This window comes from Microcebus murinus, chromosome 18, assembly GCF_040939455.1.
Source record: "Microcebus murinus isolate Inina chromosome 18, M.murinus_Inina_mat1.0, whole genome shotgun sequence".
NCBI classification, from domain to species: Eukaryota; Metazoa; Chordata; class Mammalia; order Primates; family Cheirogaleidae; genus Microcebus; species Microcebus murinus.
In genome coordinates, this window is record NC_134121.1 from 45,697,063 (window position 1) to 45,714,643 (window position 17,581).

Here is a 17,581-nt window from a genome sequence, read left to right on the forward strand (position 1 = left end):
AATCTTCAGGAAGAGTTTGGGCTACTGGTCATCATTAGGGCTCCAGGCTAGAGTTAGAGGAGCCCTGAACAGTGACCAGCACTCTGGAAAAGTGAATGCTGGCAAGTGAATGAACAGCCTGAGGGGTCTGTGCCCTGGAGGTCATTTCTGGTCACTGGAGCTGAGGGCCAAGGTGAAACAAAAGCAGGACAAGGCTTCAACCCTGCCAGAAACCACTGATACTTCTCCCTTGTCTACCAGACCCAAACTGTACCCATGAACTCATTCATTTCACAAATAAATTTTTTAAAAGCATGCATATGTGATGGCACATAAATGTTTGTATAAAAAGAGCATGATGACAGTTGATACAACAAAAATTACAAGAAGAAAAAGCATTTTATGACATTTCACAAATTCACAAGGATCACTTTAACATACAAAGGAATTACTATCATTCAGAACACGATGCACCTAATATGTACATAATGTTAATAAAATGCATTGTGACTCAGCACATTTTTTTCCTTAGGTAAAAAAATTAAACTAGGATGTTTCTAGAATATAGGAAATTTTATTAGAATTGTATTTCCCTCATTATAGTCATTTAATTACCATTAAACTCCAGTAGAAACATCAGTTAAAAATCAATACTCTGTTTTGTGCTGATAATTTGGGAGAATTATTCTTTACTCCAATTCTCAAGAAAAAACAAAACAGTAATCACCCAGCTGGGCAAGGTGGCTCACACCTATAATCCCAGCACTTTTGGAGGCCAAAGCAGGAGGATTGCCCGAGGCCAGGAGTTCAAGACCAGCCTGAGTCACATAGTGAGACCTCATCTCTACAGAAAATAGAAAAATTGCCTCGAGAGCAGGCCAGCACATTGGGCCTGTGACCCTTTTGTCTCCAGAGCTCTAGAGCAGTCCTTTTGCAAGACTTCAGCCCAGCAGTGCCATAGGGAAGGGTCCTTTGTCTGTTTAGGACTAGAGAAGCAGAGATGGAAGAGTGCCCCCTCAGGCCAGGACAGGAGGGGACCCACTGTGATTAACTTGAGAGGTCCTGCCAGGTAGGACTGGGGCCCAGTGAGGTCCAGCCTCCCGTGGCCTCCGAGAGTGGACATTCTGCGTTGCTGGCCAGCCCCGGGCAGGCGTGGTGGGTTAAGGGAGGTGGCAGATTTCCTTTCAGGGAGAAGCGGCAGGCCAGGAAAGCCTCGTATGTCTGGCTGGGAGAATGGACGTCATTCTTTACAGCCCTGCAGGCACCACTCAGTGACGACCAGAGCTAAATAAAGGCTGCTGCGTAAATGAAGGTGTCATAGATGAAGGGCGGGGCGGGCGCGGTTGCTACGGGTGCTCGCGCGGCAGGGCTGCCACAAGTGTTTGGGCTCCGGCTCGCGCTGGGGCCTCCGCACGTCATGTCCCTGCTGCGCCTCTGGACCCCACGGGTCCTTCTCACGTGGCAGTCGTTGTGGCTGCTGGTCCAGGCAGCTCCGCTTCCGGAGTGGGCCTGGAACCTCGTCCCGCTCACCTTCGAACCCCGAGGACCGACCGACCGCCGGTCTTCCCGCTCCTCTGATCTCCCACCCGAGTCGCCCCCTGCGCTTACACCCTCCGCAGACCCCGAGGGCTTTGCTTACCTGGGGTCCTCTGCTTCTTCCCAGATGTTGGCCCCGCCTCAGGAGTTGACTGAGACTTCGGCTCCATTCCTGGACACGCAGTCAGCTCAAGAGCTGCTTCCAGGGCGAGATCAGTTTGCTGTTCCACATCGGGATCTGAATGACAAGCTGACTCAACGACAAAGGCTCCCGGAGGAGGTTCCAGTGCCAGGTTGGGATCAGACTCAAGTCCTACCTCTGCCTCCTCAACTCAGAAGTAAGATTCAAGCTGTAGGTCTAGATCAGGCTGCAGATCACCAGGCATCAGAAATACTTGTTCCACCTCTAGATAGTCGGAGTTCAAAACCAACAAGGTTCATTATTTCACCAAAGATCCTGAAGAAATATCTAGCTCAGCATCGACGGCTTGCTAGGGTGGCTGTTGGAACTTCAAATCAATTTGCATCAAAACCTCAACATCAAAAACAAACTCTACAGGATGATGATTATCTAGATCCAAGTATGGATATAGTTTATCCTGGCGGCCTACCTCTGGAACTTCCAGAGAACTTAGATGAGCCTGCAGGGCCACCTGAACTTTCTCAATTCCATCTAGAGGATGAAACTCAAAATCCAGAGACCACTGAGGAAATCCAATCTTCTTCACTCCAAGAAGCCCCAGAACAATCCGCTGAGGAGGCAGAACTTTCTTCAAACCAGCAGGAGGCCCCAGCTCAGCAGCTACCTGATACTGAAGAGGTTGTAGCTCAGCCATCAATACATCGTGAAGTAAATGTTCCATCTCCAAGTTGGACTGAAGGTCACCACTCAGTCTTGTCCAAAGTCACAGTTAAACATGTGGATCTGGAGGTTACCATAACTCCAGAGCCAGGTAACAACATTGAACCTACTCCAAGTCAGCAGCAGGCCCCAGCTCAGCCTCCAGAGCACCATGACGAGGTAGAACCTTCCTCAACCCAACAAGAGGCCCCAGCTCCTCAGGAGGTAGAACCTTCCTCAACCCAACAAGAGGCCCCAGCTCCTCAGGAGGTTGAACCTCCCTCAACCCAACAACAAGGCCCAGTTCAAAGACCAGAGCTCCCTGAGGAGGATGAACCTTCTGCCGCCCAGGAGGAGACTCCAGCTGAGTCTCCAGACTTGCCTGTGGAGACTGAACCTTTCCCCAGTGAGCAGGAGCAGCCAGCTCAGCCTTCTGAAATTCCTGGAGAGAGTGAACCTTCTGAAACCCAGCAGGAGGCCACAGCTCAAACTCCAGAGTCCCCTATGGACAGTCTAGCTCAAAGTCCACCAAATCATGAGGTGACGATTCGACCTTATCATTATAATTTGCCCTATATAACAGTTAAACCTCCGGATACAGAGGTTACCATAACTTCAGAGCCTACCAAGGAGACTGAACCTTTTCCAGCCGAGCAGCAGGCCCCAGTTGAGCCTCCAAAGGATCTTGAGGAGGTGGAACCTTCTGTCACCCAAGAGGAGGCCCCAGCTGAGTCTCCAGGCTTTCCTGTGGAGGCTGAACCTTTTGCCAGTGAGCAAGAGCAGCCAGATCAGCCTTCTGAGTCTCCTGAGGAGAGTGAATCTTCTCAGACCCAGCAGGAGGCCATAGATCAAGCTCCAGAGTCCCCTGTGGAGAGTATACCTCAAATTTCACAAAATCACGAGGTGACAGTTCAACCTGATCATTATAACTTGCCCCATGTTACAGTTAAACCTCCGGATGTGGAGGTTACCATAACTTCAGAGCCTACCAAGGAGACTGAACCTTTTCCAGCCCAGCAGCAGGCCCCAGTTGAGCCTCCAAAGGATCTTGAGGAGGTGGAACCTTCTGTCACCCAGGAGGAGACCCCAGCTGAGTCTCCAGGCTTTCCTATGGAGGCTGAACCTTTCGCCAGTGAGCAGGAGCAGCCAGCTCAGCCTTCTGAGTCTCCTGAGGAGAGTGAACCTTCTCAGACCCAGCAGGAGGCCATAGCTCAAGCTCCAGAGTCCCCTGTGGAGAGTATAGCTCAAACCCAACAAAATCATGAGGTGGCAGTTCAACCTGATAGTTATAACTTGCCCCCTGTTACAGTTAAACCTCCAGATGTGGAGGTTACCATAACTTCAGAGCCTACCAAGGAGACTGAATCTGCTCCAGCCCAGCTGAAGGCCGCAACCGAGCCTCCAGAGCATCTTGAAGAGGTGGAACCTTCTGTCACCCAAGAGGAGACCCCAGCTGAGTCTCCAGGCTTTCCTGTGGAGGCTGAACCTTTCGCCAGTGAGCAGGAGCAGCCAGCTCAGCCTTCTGAGTCTCCTGAGGAGGGTGAATCTTCTCAGACCCAGCAGGAGGCCATAGCTCAAGCTCCAGAGTCCCCTGTGGAGAGTACAGCTCAAACTCCACTAAATCAGGTGGTGGCAGTTCAACCTCATCGTTATAACTTGCCCCCTGTTACAGTTAAACCTCCGGATGTGGAGGTTACCATAACTTCAGAGCCTACCAAGGAGACTGAATCTTCTCTAGCCCAGCCAGAGGCCCCAACTGAGCCTCTAGAACATATTGAGGAGGTTGAACCTTCTGCCACCCAGGAGGAGATCTCAGCTGAGTCACCAGGCTTTCCAGTGGAGGCTGAACCTTCCCCCAGTGAACAGGAGCAGCCAGCTCAGCCTTCTGAGTCTCCTGAGGAGAGTGAACCTTCTCAGAGCCAGGAGGAGGCCATAGCTCAAGCTTCAGAGTCCCCTGTGGAGAGTCTAGCTCAAATTCCACCAAAGCATGAGGTGACACTTCAACCTCATCGTTATAACTTGCCCCATGTTACAGTTAAACCTCCGGATGTGGAGGTTACCATAACTTCAGAGCCCACCAAGGAGACTGAATCTTCTGCACCCCAGCTGGAGTCTCCAGCTCAGCCTTCAGAACATCATGAGGTGGAACCTCCTCCAATCCAGCAGGAGCAACAAGCTCAGTCTCTAGGGCATCATGAAGTAACAGTTTCACCTCCAGATAACTATCAAACTCAGCATTCAGACTTGCCCAATGTGGTTACATCTCCAGGTCAGCAGTTCACCACAGCAGGAGAGCCTACTACACAGGTGGGAACTTCTCCAGTCCACCAAGAGACTACACCTCAGCTCTCAGGGCAAGTCAATGATGTGGAACCTTCTTCAACCCAGCAGGAGGCCCCAACTCAGCCTTCGGAGCTCCCTAATGAAGTTGTAGCTCAACCTCCAGAGCATCATGAGGTAACAGTTTCTCAAGTTCAGCCTCTAATGTTACACAATGTCGCCATAAAACCTGTGGATCATGCGGTTACCACAACTCCTGAGTTCACTAATGAAGTTGAAATTCCAACCCAACAGGAGGCCCCAGCTCAGTCTTCAGTGTCCCCTCAGCAGTTTAAACCTTTGAAAGGCCAAGCAGAGGTTATAATTCACCAGCCGAACTTCCCTGAAAAGGATGAACATTCTCCAGTTTATCAAGGGGTCCCAACTCAGCCTGAAGAGCTTCCTGAAGAACCATATCAAAGCGGGAAAGAAACCTCAGCATTACCTCAAGAGCCCACTGTGGGTGTTGGACCTTTACCAGGCCAGCAGCAGCACACAACTCAGCCTTCAGCATCCTATCCAGTTTTTGCTCCAATTAGTGATACAATGACATTTTCACCTCTAGATCTGTCTATGATTTTCAGAGGTCATTCAACATTGCCTAAAACTACAGTTAAATATGTGGATTTGGAGATTACTATCACTACAGCAGAGCCCACTAAAAATGCTGAGCCTTACTCGGGCCAGTGGGAGGGCACTTCTCAGTCTACAGTTTCCACTGAACAGGCTGAATTTTCTGCACCCCAGTCTGATCCCTTTTCCCCACTTCAGGATCCCTCCTATATGTTTGTAACTTCTGTAGCCCAGCAAGAGGCCACAGCTCAGCCTCCAGATCACTCTAAGGAATTGATACGTTATCCAGTCCAACAGCAGACCCCAGCTGAGCTAACAGCGTCCCCTAAGGAGGTTGAACCATCTGGGACCCAGTGGGAAGCCTTGGGCCGTCCTCCAAAGTCCGCTGAAGAGGTCAGACCTTCTCCACCTCAGCAGGAGTTTCCAGCTCAGCCTTCAGAGCCCCCTAGGGAGGTTGTAGCTCAGCCTTCAGTGAATTATGAGATGACAGTTCCATCACCAGGTCAGGATCAAGCCCAGTATCCAACATTGCCCACTGTCACACTTCAACCTTTGAACATGCAGCTTACCATAACTCCAGAACCCACTACAGAGGTTGAACTTTCTCCAGCCATGCAGGAGACCCCAACTCAACCTCCAGAGCCACTTAAGGAAGTTGTTGTAGCTCAACCCCGAATATCTCAGGAGATGACAGTTCCAACACTAGGTCAGGATCAAGCACAGTATCCAACGTCACCCAGTGTCACATTTCAACCTTTAAACCTGGGGCTTACCATAACTCCAGAACCCAGTATACAGGCTGAACATTCTACAGCTCCTCCAAAGCCCCCTGAGGTGGCATTTCCACATCTGGACCAGGTTCGGGCTCAGCATCCAAACTTGATTGAAGGCACTCTTCAACCTGTGGACCTGGAGCTTTCCATTACTGAAGAACCCACTATAGATGTTGGACTTTCTCCAGTCATGCAGGAGATCCCAACTCAACCTCCAAAGCCACCTGAGGAAGGTGTAGTTCGACGTCCAGTATTTCAAGAGGTGACACTTCCAACACTAGGTCAGGATCAAGCTCAGCATCCAGCATCGCCCAGTGTCACAGTTCAGCCTTTGGAGCTAGCACTTACCATAACTCCTGAACCCACTATGAAGGCTGAACCTTCTATAGCCCTGATGAAGACTACAGCTCCTCCAAAGCACCGTAAGGTGATATTTCCACATCTGGACCAGGTTCAAGCTCAGCATATAAACGTGACAGAAGTTATACTTCAACCTTTTGATCTGGGATTTACCTTAACCTCAGGATCTAATATACAGGTTGAATCTTCTCCAGCCATGCAGATGACCCCAACTCAGCCTCCAGAGCTACCTACGGAGGCTGTAGCTCAACCTCCTGTGAATTATAAGATACTAGTTCCAACACCAGGTCAGAATCAAACACAGCATCTGATGTCACCTATTGTCACAGTTCAACCTTTGGACCTGGGGCTTACCATAACTCCAGTGTCCACTACAGAGGTTGAACATTCTGCAGCTCCTTCTTCAAAGCATCCTGAGATGACACTTCCACATCCAGACCAGATTCAGACCCGGCAGCCAAACTTGAATGAAGTCACAGTTAAACCCTTGAACCAGGAATTTACTGTAACTTCAGAACCCACTACAGAGTTTAAACCTTCTCCAACCATGCAGGAGACCCCAACTCAGCCTCAAGAGCTGCCTAAGGACATTATAGCTCCTGTGTATTATGATATATCAGTTCCAACACCAAGTCAAGCTCAAGCTCTCCATTCAGTGTCACCCAGTGTCACAGTTCAACATTCGCACCTGGAGTTCACCACGATTTCAGTATCCACCACGCAGGCTGAACATCCTGTCACCCTGGAGAAGGCTGTAGCTCCACTTCCAGACCAGGTTCAGACTCTGCCTCCAAACCTGCCTCAAGTTAGAGCTCGACCTTCTGTGATGAATTTTACTGTAAATAACATCTCAGAACAGAGTACCACCAACATATGTGAGCTCTGTACCTGCAAAGATGAGACAATGTCATGTGTTGGTCTCAGCCCAAAGCAGAGGCTCCGCCAAGTGCCTGTGCAGAAGCCTGATGTCTATAATGGCACCTTCACTGTCTTGTAAGTATCACCTCTCCTCCTGTGTTCTCTGCACCCTGCCTCATGTGGCAGCATTTTCCTTAAGACCTTCCTGGGCCTTCTTCATTGACTGACTTTCTTCTTTTACTTGTCAACTTTTCCTTATCCTCATTCTCCTTCTTACTATTGTGCCCCTTCTCTAAACTTTACTTGTGTTACTCTTACATTTTCCTTAACCAGTTTTATTTAGCCCCATCATATCCTCCCTAACCTCTGCCCCCTGCGTTTGCTCCACTCTCTTCACAGCGGCATGTCCCCCTCCTCGTCTCATTAGTGATGACACAACAAAGTCATTAGTTCTGGAGCCAGACTGCCTGGGTTTGAACCTCCGCCTGTCATTTGTTAGCTTTGTGACCTTGGGCAAGTTATTCTGCTCTATGACTCAATTTCCTCATCTTTAAAATGGGAATTATGATAGTTACCATTTCATAGGATTGTTGTGAGATTTAGGTGTGTGAGTACATGTAAAGGGTATATCCGTGCCTGGCACAGATACGAATGTTAGCTGGTATTATTATTATTCAGTTCCTTAGTTATGTCCAGAACTCATCTTTGTACCTGGCTTTCTATATGTAGCAGTCATTTTGTGCCCAACCGAGGGCAAAGTATGACATTGTCTCTAGAACATGAAAATGATAGGTGGGAAGAAAGGGAATAGGCATAAAAAGGAAGATGATTTATAATTAAGTACTACAAGAGATGCAGACCAGAGGCGCCGTAATTCACCAGAATCTATAACCACTGAGGTGTGGAGGTCAGTGGAAAGCTCCCTGCATAAGCTGAAACTTTACCTGAGGCTTAAAGAGTGGCTGGAATTTGTTAAATAGAAAGAAAAATAGTGAGTAAAGCCTAGGCAAAGACATGGCTGCAGAAACGATGGGGATTTACTAGACCAGTCTAGTTGCAAAGAATTGGGTTAGGAAGCAATGAAAGACATGATTATGAAAAACCTCGAATATCAGATATGGGAGTTTGAAAGTTATGCGATGAGGTATGGAGAGCCATTGAAGTTTCTCAAACAAGAGAGAGAAATGATTAAGACAGGAGGATTATTTTAGAATCCACATGTAGAGCGCTCTAGAGAGGAAAGCTTACCTCGGGGGGACCAAATAGAAAGCTCTAGCAAAATCTAGGAGTAAAGTGAGAAGGGGCTAAATCTGAGTGGCTGTGACAGGAGTGGGAAGAAAGTCCTGGCAACATGACAAACAGAACAGACAGGATTCAGTGACCGACTAGGGAGTCGGGTGATGGTGTGTACAGGGAAGGGAGAAATCAAATGTGACTCCAAGGTTTCTGTCCTGGATGATGAAGAGAATGATGGTGGTGTGACAAGTGGACGTGCAGCAGTAAGGGAAGAGAGTCAGTTTGAGGGGGAGGGAGTTTAGTTTGGACATTTTACAATTTTTTAATGGTGAGCATTAAGCAACCAGAACCTTCTGGTTGAATGGAAATGTGCAGTAGGCAGAGGAAGAGACAAGTGTGTGTTTTGACTGATTTCTGCCCCCTAGTGGCAAACTGAATGAGGAAACTGAACTGAACTGAAACTAGAAACTGAATAAGTAAAATTGTTGCTGAAGAACCAGGACAGTGAAAGGTAAAGATTCAAAGTCATCCACAGATTTGAAACTGAACATAAGGTACCTAACAGCTTTCTTTTCTTTTTATTTATTTTTTTGTTAGGAACTCAAATACTTTAATTTGCTACATCAAGAGAAAATTAAGTCATTCAACATATGCTCAAACTGGGGAAACAATGGCCAAACAGTCAATGAATAAAACTTAAACACACCAATATATATTAAGTATTTTCAAAAACTGGGAGAATATACAAATTAAGGAAGCAGTTAACAATTACAATATTTTGTAATCCTAGCACTCTGGGAGGCCGAGGTGGGAGGATTGTTTGATTTCAGGAGTTTGAGGCCAGCCTGAGCAAGAGCGAGACACCGTCTCTACTAAAAATAGGAAGAAATTCACTGGACAACTAAAAATATATAGAAAAACTAGCTGGGCATGGTGGTGCATGCCTGTAGTACCAGCTACTCGGGGGGCAGAGGCAGAAGGATTGCTTGAGCCCAGGAGTTTGAGGTTGCTGTGAGCCAGGCTGACTCCATGCCACTCTAGCCTGGGCAACAGAGCGAGACCCTGTCTCAAAAAAAAAAAAAAATATATATATATATATATATAATATTTTATATATGTAAAAATAAGAATCAAATATATATTATAAACATATACAGAATAAATAAAAGTTAAATGAAAGGATAAATATTTAAAAAGTGCCAAGATACCAACCTGCTGATTACAAAGGACAAACTGTCACTTATGATAGAGTGATGTGGTGGTCAGCACCTTAACCAAGTGAACATATCACCAAGAGTGGAAAAACCTGAAATTATATGACTCCTGGTATTGTATAATAGACAATATCACGTATCTAGCAGTCTTTTTTTTCCTCATTTTTTTTTTTTTTATGTCTCTTTTTTTTTTTTTTTTTTTTTTTTTTTTTTGAGACAGAGTCTCGCTTGTTGCCCAGGCTAGAGTGAGTGCCGTGGCGTCAGCCTAGCTCACAGCAACCTCAAACTCCTGGCTCAAGCAATCCTGCTGCCTCAGCCTCCCAAGTAGCTGGGACTACAGGCATGCGCCACCATGCCCGGCTAATTTTATATATATATTAGTTGGCCAATTAATTTCTTTCTATTTATAGTAGAGACGGGGTCTCGCTCTTGCTCAGGCTGGTTTCGAACTCCTGACCTCGAGCAATCCGCCCGCCTCAGCCTCCCAGAGTGCTAGGATTACAGGCGTGAGCCACGGCGCCCGGCTTTTTTCCTCATTTTTTTAAAATTATTTTTTTCTTTTCTCTTTTCTTTTTGTCAGTCTGCAGAAAGCCCAACATTCTTGATAAAAGCATTTAATAAGAACCTAGTCATGAGGGAATAATGCTTGCTTTTATTTTTTAAAATTATTTTTTATTTTATTTATAAATTTAAAATAGTTTTTTATTTATTTTTTTTGAGTCAGAGACACACTCTGTCACCCTGGGTAGAGTTGTAGTGGCATCTTCATAGCTCACTGCAACCTCAAACTCCTGGGCTCAAGTGATCCTCCTGCCTCAGCCTCTTGAGTAGCTAGGACTGTGCAGTTGTGCACCACTACACCTGGCTAATTATTCTATTTTTCATACAGATGGGATCTCATTCTTGCTCAAGTTGGTCTGGAACTCCTGAGCTCAAGCAATCCTCCCGCCTTGGCCTCCCTGAGTGCTAGGATTATAGGCCTGGGCCACCATGCCCCGCCTTTCTTTTAAACATGTGTCATTCATGGATATATTCTCACTTAAAAAAAAGAAAAAGAAGAAGAAGAAGCATATATGTATATAGGATAAAATGTGAAAATCTACACTCCCATTCTCCCAGCACCCCTGTCCCCTGCATCCTACCACCCATAAGATAACTCCCTTAACCATTTTGGTGTGTGCCCTTCCTTCCAATCTCTCTCCTTTGCATTTTTTTATTTCCTAATGAGGTAGTACTTTACTCTTTGCTCTGTGATTTGTGCTTTTTTTTTTTTGAGACAGAGTCTCGCTTTGTTGCCCAGGCTAGAGTGAGTGCCATGGCGTCAGCCTAGCTCATAGCAACCTCAAACTCCTGCTCAAGCAATCCTCCTGCCTCAGCCTCCCGAGTAGCTGGGACTACAGGCATTCGCCACCATGCCCGGCTAATTTTTTGTATATATATTAGTTGGCCAATTAATTTCTTTCTATTTTTATAGTAGAGACGGGGTCTCGCTCTTGCTCAGGCTGGTTTCGAACTCCTGACCTCGAGCAATCCGCCCGCCTTGGCCTCCCAGAGAGCTAGGATTACAGGCGTGAGCCACCGCGCCCGGCCTGATTTGTGCTTTTTACCTATGCAATATATCTAAGAGATCTTTCCACATTAGCAGATTAGTCCCTCTAATTTCTAATTGCCTTTATCCTTCCAATACCTGGGGAGGTTTCAACAGAGGGCATTTAGCTAAAGCTTTGCTGTTACCTGACATAGGTTTCTTTTCTTTATTCTTATTTGCTGATAATGCTAAACTTTTGCCCATTTTTTTTTCTGTTGAATTATTTATCATTTTCTTATTGGTTTGTAGAAGTAGTCAGTTTAGACACATAAGTGATTTTGGGAAAAAATAGTTAAGCTGCTGAGGAGATGCGTCATCATCCATGCCAGTGGTCCCAAGTCATTCTAGATTAATTATGCAAACTGGCAAGCTGATAGCTCTGGAGATTAGAAAGCTGGGATTATTTTCTGTATTTGAATATCCCCTACAAGGTTGCCATGATTCTTTTATTCTATTCATTCTTTTCCTACCTATTCAAGGATATGAACTATGTTTCTTCACAGAAATTTCCAAGGAAATGCTATTTCTTACATTGATAAGAATGTCTGGAAATCATACTCTTGGACTGAGAAACTGTGAGTATATTCTCTCCAAATATGAGTACAAAAAATTAACTGCATTGTAAGATCCTTCTTGATCCAGAATTTTGAGGCCAATACTTCTGAGGAAAGGTATTTCCCCCTCCCTATCTCAAATCAACCTCTGTTGATGGTAATTGTATGATTATTTTAAAATTAAATTTGGTGGGCTGTCTTTAAAATAAGAGGCAATTTAAATTTACTTTGTATTATACAAGTAATACACAATTATATTCGTAATGTATGAAAACAAAACAACAAGTATAATGAAAACCCTCCTTGTGCCCTAATCCCTGGTCCCTGAGGTAACCACTACTCTGAGCTTGGCATATATCCTTCTAGACCTTTTCCCAAGTATTTGCCTACATCCATATTTACATATAACAAAACAGATTTGTTGTGTGGTCTTTTTATCTTTTTTTTTTTTTTTTTACATAAATGGTAACATCTTGCAACTGGATTCTTTCACTTCATGATATGTCTTAGATTTCTTTCTTTCCTGGTATTGAGAAGGTTACCTCATTCATTTAAACTCCTGCATAATATTCCATTTTATAGACGTATCATGGTTTATTTAATAATTCCCCTATTGCTGGATGTTTATATTTTATGTCCAGTTTTCTTGTTACATGCATTGCTGCTATGAAATCCTTATGCATGCTTCTTTATAAACACGGGCAAGTATTTCTGTAGAATAGACATCTAGAAATGGAATTGTTGATATGAAGACTTTGTAGGTATGAACTTCTAATTGTTCTCAAAAAAGTTGTGCCACCTTACATTACAGTCAACAGAATATGACAGCATTCATTTTTCCCTTTTGTCACTGAGTATTCTCCAACTCTTTGCTGATATGATGGGTGAACCAAAGGGGTCCCATCTGAATTTGGATTTTTCTGATTATTTGTCAATTTAAATATCTTTATATGTTTATTGAACATTTATGTTTCTTCTCTGAGTTTTCTGTCCTTTGTCCATTTTTAATGTTGAATCATTTTATCATTTTCTTACTGATTTGTCAAAGGAATCAGTTTATGTACATAAATGATTTTGGAGAAAAATACTTACATGCAAAGAAATTAGCTGACATTTCACAACAGTTTATGTGTCATATCATCATTGATTTCTGAATTTCTATTTGTGAAAATAGAGATGTAATTTTACTTCCTATTCAGGTTGTTCCCCTGAATTCAATCTGTTCTTTTCATGGGCCTCTGCCCTAAAGGGGTGATCGACAAATGGAAACTACATACATATTTTTGTATATATTCAACAAAGTGCAGTTTTCTGGGAAAAGGATCCATAGCTCTTTTGAGATTCTCAAAAGGTTTTATCACATACAAGATTGAGTTACAAATGTAGGGGAGAAGAAAACATTTATTTTCCTGCAAAGCTGTACTTAGCATCATAAATAATAATAATAATAATAAATAATAATAATAAATAATAATAAATGGATGATTTATTTTAAATAAAAGTAGTAAATCTGAAAATTGATATCTGCCACTTCATTCATTCATTCAACAAATATTTATGGAGCATCTACTATGTGCCAGGAACTGTTGTAGGTGCCAGGGATACAGATCCAGGAACAAAACAAACCTAATATCCCAGTTCCCAAGGGCTTATAAAGATACAAATAAATTTATAAATATAATAGATATAATTTCAAGTCCTGATAAGTGATTAAAGTCCTGATAAGTGATTAAAAGGGAGAGAAAAGAGGGAAAGGAGAATCAATCAATTTCAGAATGGCCTCTGTTTCCATTATATGTATATTTAAACCCAAATAAACCCTTGAGTTCTCTCAATTTCCTAAAAGTTACAAGACAAGGGGAAGGATAATTGTCTATCATATAGAATCAAGAATTAATATTGTGAAGTTCAGAAGATTGCCTTGGTCAGGAGTTAAACGTGTATGTGTGGGCTGGGCGTGGTGGCTCATGCCTGTAATCCTAGCACTCTGGGAGGCTGAGGCAGGAGGAAGGCTTGAGCTCTGGAATTTGAGACCAGCCTGAGCAAGAGAGAGACCCTGTCTCTACTAAAAGAGAAAAAAAAAATTAGCCAGGCGTGATGGTGTGCGCCTGTTGTCCCAGCTGCTTAGGAGGCTGAAGCAGAAGGATTGCCCAAGCCCAGGAGTTTGAAGTTGCTGTGAGCTAGGCTGATGCCTTGGCACTCTAGCCTGGGCAACAGAGTGAGACTCTGTTTCAAAAAAAAATACAAAACATGGATGTCTTAAATTTTAGTTTAGGCTTGGTTTTGATATTGTCACGGTTTGAGAAAATTTTAGATCTGTAAATAACTGATTGATTCCCTATAGTTTTAAAATTTTTGCTTCAATCAAAATGAATATTTGGAGTTCAATAAATTAATGTATTTTGTTCTGGTTGCTTATTTCAAGCTCTTTTTTTGGGTAATCTTTTGATGACTAACCCACTTCTCAGTGTAAACTTTCTTTCTAAGCTGAATTTATTGTGACTTTTTAAATTTTGACTATCCTGTCATCCAGATAACTTTGCAGAAAGAAACTTCTTTGAATTTTTTTAAGTTAACATTAATAAATATTTCATTTTTGTCTTGAGTTTTTTCATTTGCTATCATTTCTTATGTCTTTTTTGTATATCGTCCATAGCATTCAATACAGTTTTGTTATGTGATGGGGAGGTAGGGTTTTGTCAACATTTTATAGTTATCAAGAGGGTTACTATAAACATTGTTGGACACATTGATTTGTTTTTCCTTTTTGGACATTTCCATGGAAATGTGAAAGTGTTAGCTAACCGAGGTGAGAAGTCAAATCACCTGGTTCCCCCTTCTCAAGTATTCCGACCATCAATGTTCCTTCCAACATGTTGGATTTCAATTGAGGTCAGACAGAATCTGATGCATTCTCAGGGTTCCAAGAGTTCTTGTTGGGAATTAAAGTTTTTTGTGTTTTTATTTTAATGATAATCTTTTTTTTTTTTCTTTTTTGAGACAGGGTCTTACTCTGTTGGCCAGGCTAGAATGTAGTAGTCTCATCACAGCTCCCTACAGCCTCAAACTCCTGGGCTCAAGTGATCCTTCTGTCTCAGCCTCCCAAGTAGCTGGAACTATAGGCACATGCCACCACACCTGGCCAATATTTCTATTTTTTTGGAGAGGTGGGTCTTGCTCTTGCTCAGGCTGGTCACAAATTCCTGGCTTCAATCAATCCTCCCAACTTAGACTCCCAAAGTGCTGGGATTACAGGTGTGAACCGCCAAGCCCGGCCTAATGATAATCTTTTTAATATGTATATAACTATACTGTGTATGATATGGACCACCTTATAACTGAGAACTGCCCTCAATTTCAGTGGCATGCTCTCTAGGTAGTAGTATTTTGTTGTCATAAGCTATGAGATGAAATTAATATCAATATGTGGCCAACAGATGCAGTAAGGGGAAGCACAATGTTTTAAATGTCAAAGAATACAGAACTTGATGGAAATAGTTTCATGAGGCAACATAGCATGCTCTCAGTTCCTCAAGGCTCCCAAAGTATGTACAGCTGTTGATACCATTTGCAAAGAAATGGATTCTCCCAGGCAAAAGGAGCTTGCTTGGACATCTTAGAGAATTTCTTCTGTATTGGCTTGCTACCACTTTCTCACCCCACTGTTTTGGAGAAATAGCTATGTGCCTGCTTGTTCATCAGGTTCTAGAAACAGTGCAGTACCCCTCCCCCAGCATGTTCCTAGTCTTTACTGTAAGATTAGCTAAAGTAAAGGCTGTAACACTTTTTGGGCAGGCCCAGGTGTCAGGTTTGTCTGAGGATCATTCCGGTTCCACTGTCCTTTTTGCTATTCATATGCTGAAGTTTTTATCTTGTTTTGTTTCTTTCTTTCTTTTTTTTTTTTTTTCAGAGAAAGGGTGTTGCTCTGTCCATTAGGATGTGCAGTGGCATGATCACTGCAACCTCCAACTCCTGGGCTCAAGGTGTCCTCTTGCCTCAGCCTCCCAAGTAGCTGAAACTACAAGCGTGTGCCACCAGGCCCAGCTAATTTTTAAAATTGTTTTGTAGAGACAGGGTCTCGAACTCCTGAGACAGTCCTCCCACCTCAGCTTCCCAAAGTGCTGGGATTACAGGCGTGAACCACCATGCCCAGCCCATATACTGAGTGTTTTATTAATAACACTTTATATTTGTATAATCTTTAGTCGATTCCTTTTCATGGATAAACTATCTGCTTACCTCTGTCTGCAGATATTAATGCTGCTATTCTAAAGTCCTCTCGTGCTTTCTCTGTTAACTAATTTGTTGTTTGAGTTTGCTTTCTGTCTTTACTGGAGTTGGCTTTCTCTTGTTGTTTGGTCATTCCTGAATGTAATTCATCTTTGTAGTTGAAATTCTGCTGCTTCTGTTTTCCAGATGCAGGCGAGAGGTGAAATGACATGCTGGGACTTGTGTTACAGGTGGATTCCCTTGAGAATAATGAAGGGGTGGGAGGCAGCTAGTAAGGGAGTGTGTGCCCTTCCTCCAGGGTTCCAGGACCCTGCCCCCTTTTAACACCAATTGCTCCTGTCTGGAGGAAGACACCTTTGCTGCCTGGTCCAAGGAGGAAGTATATGGGGTTGATGTGCCTCTGGCTGCTCCTACTATAGTTTCCCAACCAATAACCCTGCAGATGGCTCCAGGGCATTTCTGATGAGGAGCATTTGTAAAGCTGCTTGTGAGTTTTAAGCTAAGGTTGTGAATTTTTAAATTATATCTATCCTATAATTTTTAGGAATTTGGTGGAGGTTGAGGGATAGAGACTTGGCGTGTTCTCAATCTACCAACTTGAAATAGCACAATCTCTTAGGAAAACAATTTTGCACTCCTATTACATCCTAGAGAAACTCAGGCAAAAGTGTTATTGGAATACATGTACAAGAATGTTCAAAGCAGCATTGTTTGTAATAACTAAAAACTAGAAAAATCTCAATATTCATCAACAGTAGATGAATAAATAAATTGTGGTATAATGATACAATGAAATACCCTAAGTCGGCATTATTCAGTGGAAACATGATGTGAGCCACATATGTAATCTTAAATTTTCTGGTAGTCACTTAAAAAAATAAAAGTAAAAACAAACAAACAGGTGAAACAAACATAAATATATTTTATTTAACTTAACCCATATATCTATAATATTATCATGGCAACAAGTAATCATTATGTATATTATTAACAAAATATTCTATTCTTTTTTTATCCTAAGTCCTCAAAATATCCAAAGTATTATCATTTCAATATATAATCAGTCTAAAATTATTATTTAGAGAGTTTACATTATTTTTTCCATACTCTTTTGAAGTTTAAATTTGGTTGCTGAATTTTCATCAAAAATACTTAATCTATATTTAGATTTCATAAAATATGTAGTTCTAAAAGTAGCATCCTATACCCATGTTGTTGCAAACGCACTTAAACATTTTCTAATAACTGCATTGAGTATCAGCTTTTAAATTTAAAAATGATTAAAATTACTGACATTAAAGATTCAGTTCCCCAGTCACCCTTAGCCACACTGAAGTCCTCAGGAACCACATGTAGCTAGGGGTGACCTATCGGACACGCCATACAGGCACTGAAAGGAGCCAACCTCAGCTACAAGCAACATCATCATAAATTTACAAACAGAATGTTGAGTGAAAGAGGCAAGATAGAAAGTCATATGTGCAATATGATTCCATTTACATAAAATTCAGGAAAGGCAA

The 17,581-nt window shown here is 43.0% G+C and overlaps 1 protein-coding gene across 1 annotated transcript in view; it reads left to right on the top strand.

Moving 5' to 3' along the window:
* Positions 1 to 1,377: 1,377 nt before the first annotated feature.
* LOC105883557 (uncharacterized) overlaps positions 1,378 to 17,581 on the top strand; it is a 51,751-nt gene continuing 35,547 nt past the window's right edge. Inside the window, exons 1-2 of the mRNA XM_075993917.1 lie at positions 1,378 to 7,374; positions 11,781 to 11,852. Of these exons, the coding sequence (XP_075850032.1) occupies positions 1,397 to 7,374; positions 11,781 to 11,852 (6,050 nt within the window). The 5' untranslated portion in view covers positions 1,378 to 1,396. The remainder of the gene's footprint in view (positions 7,375 to 11,780; positions 11,853 to 17,581) is intronic.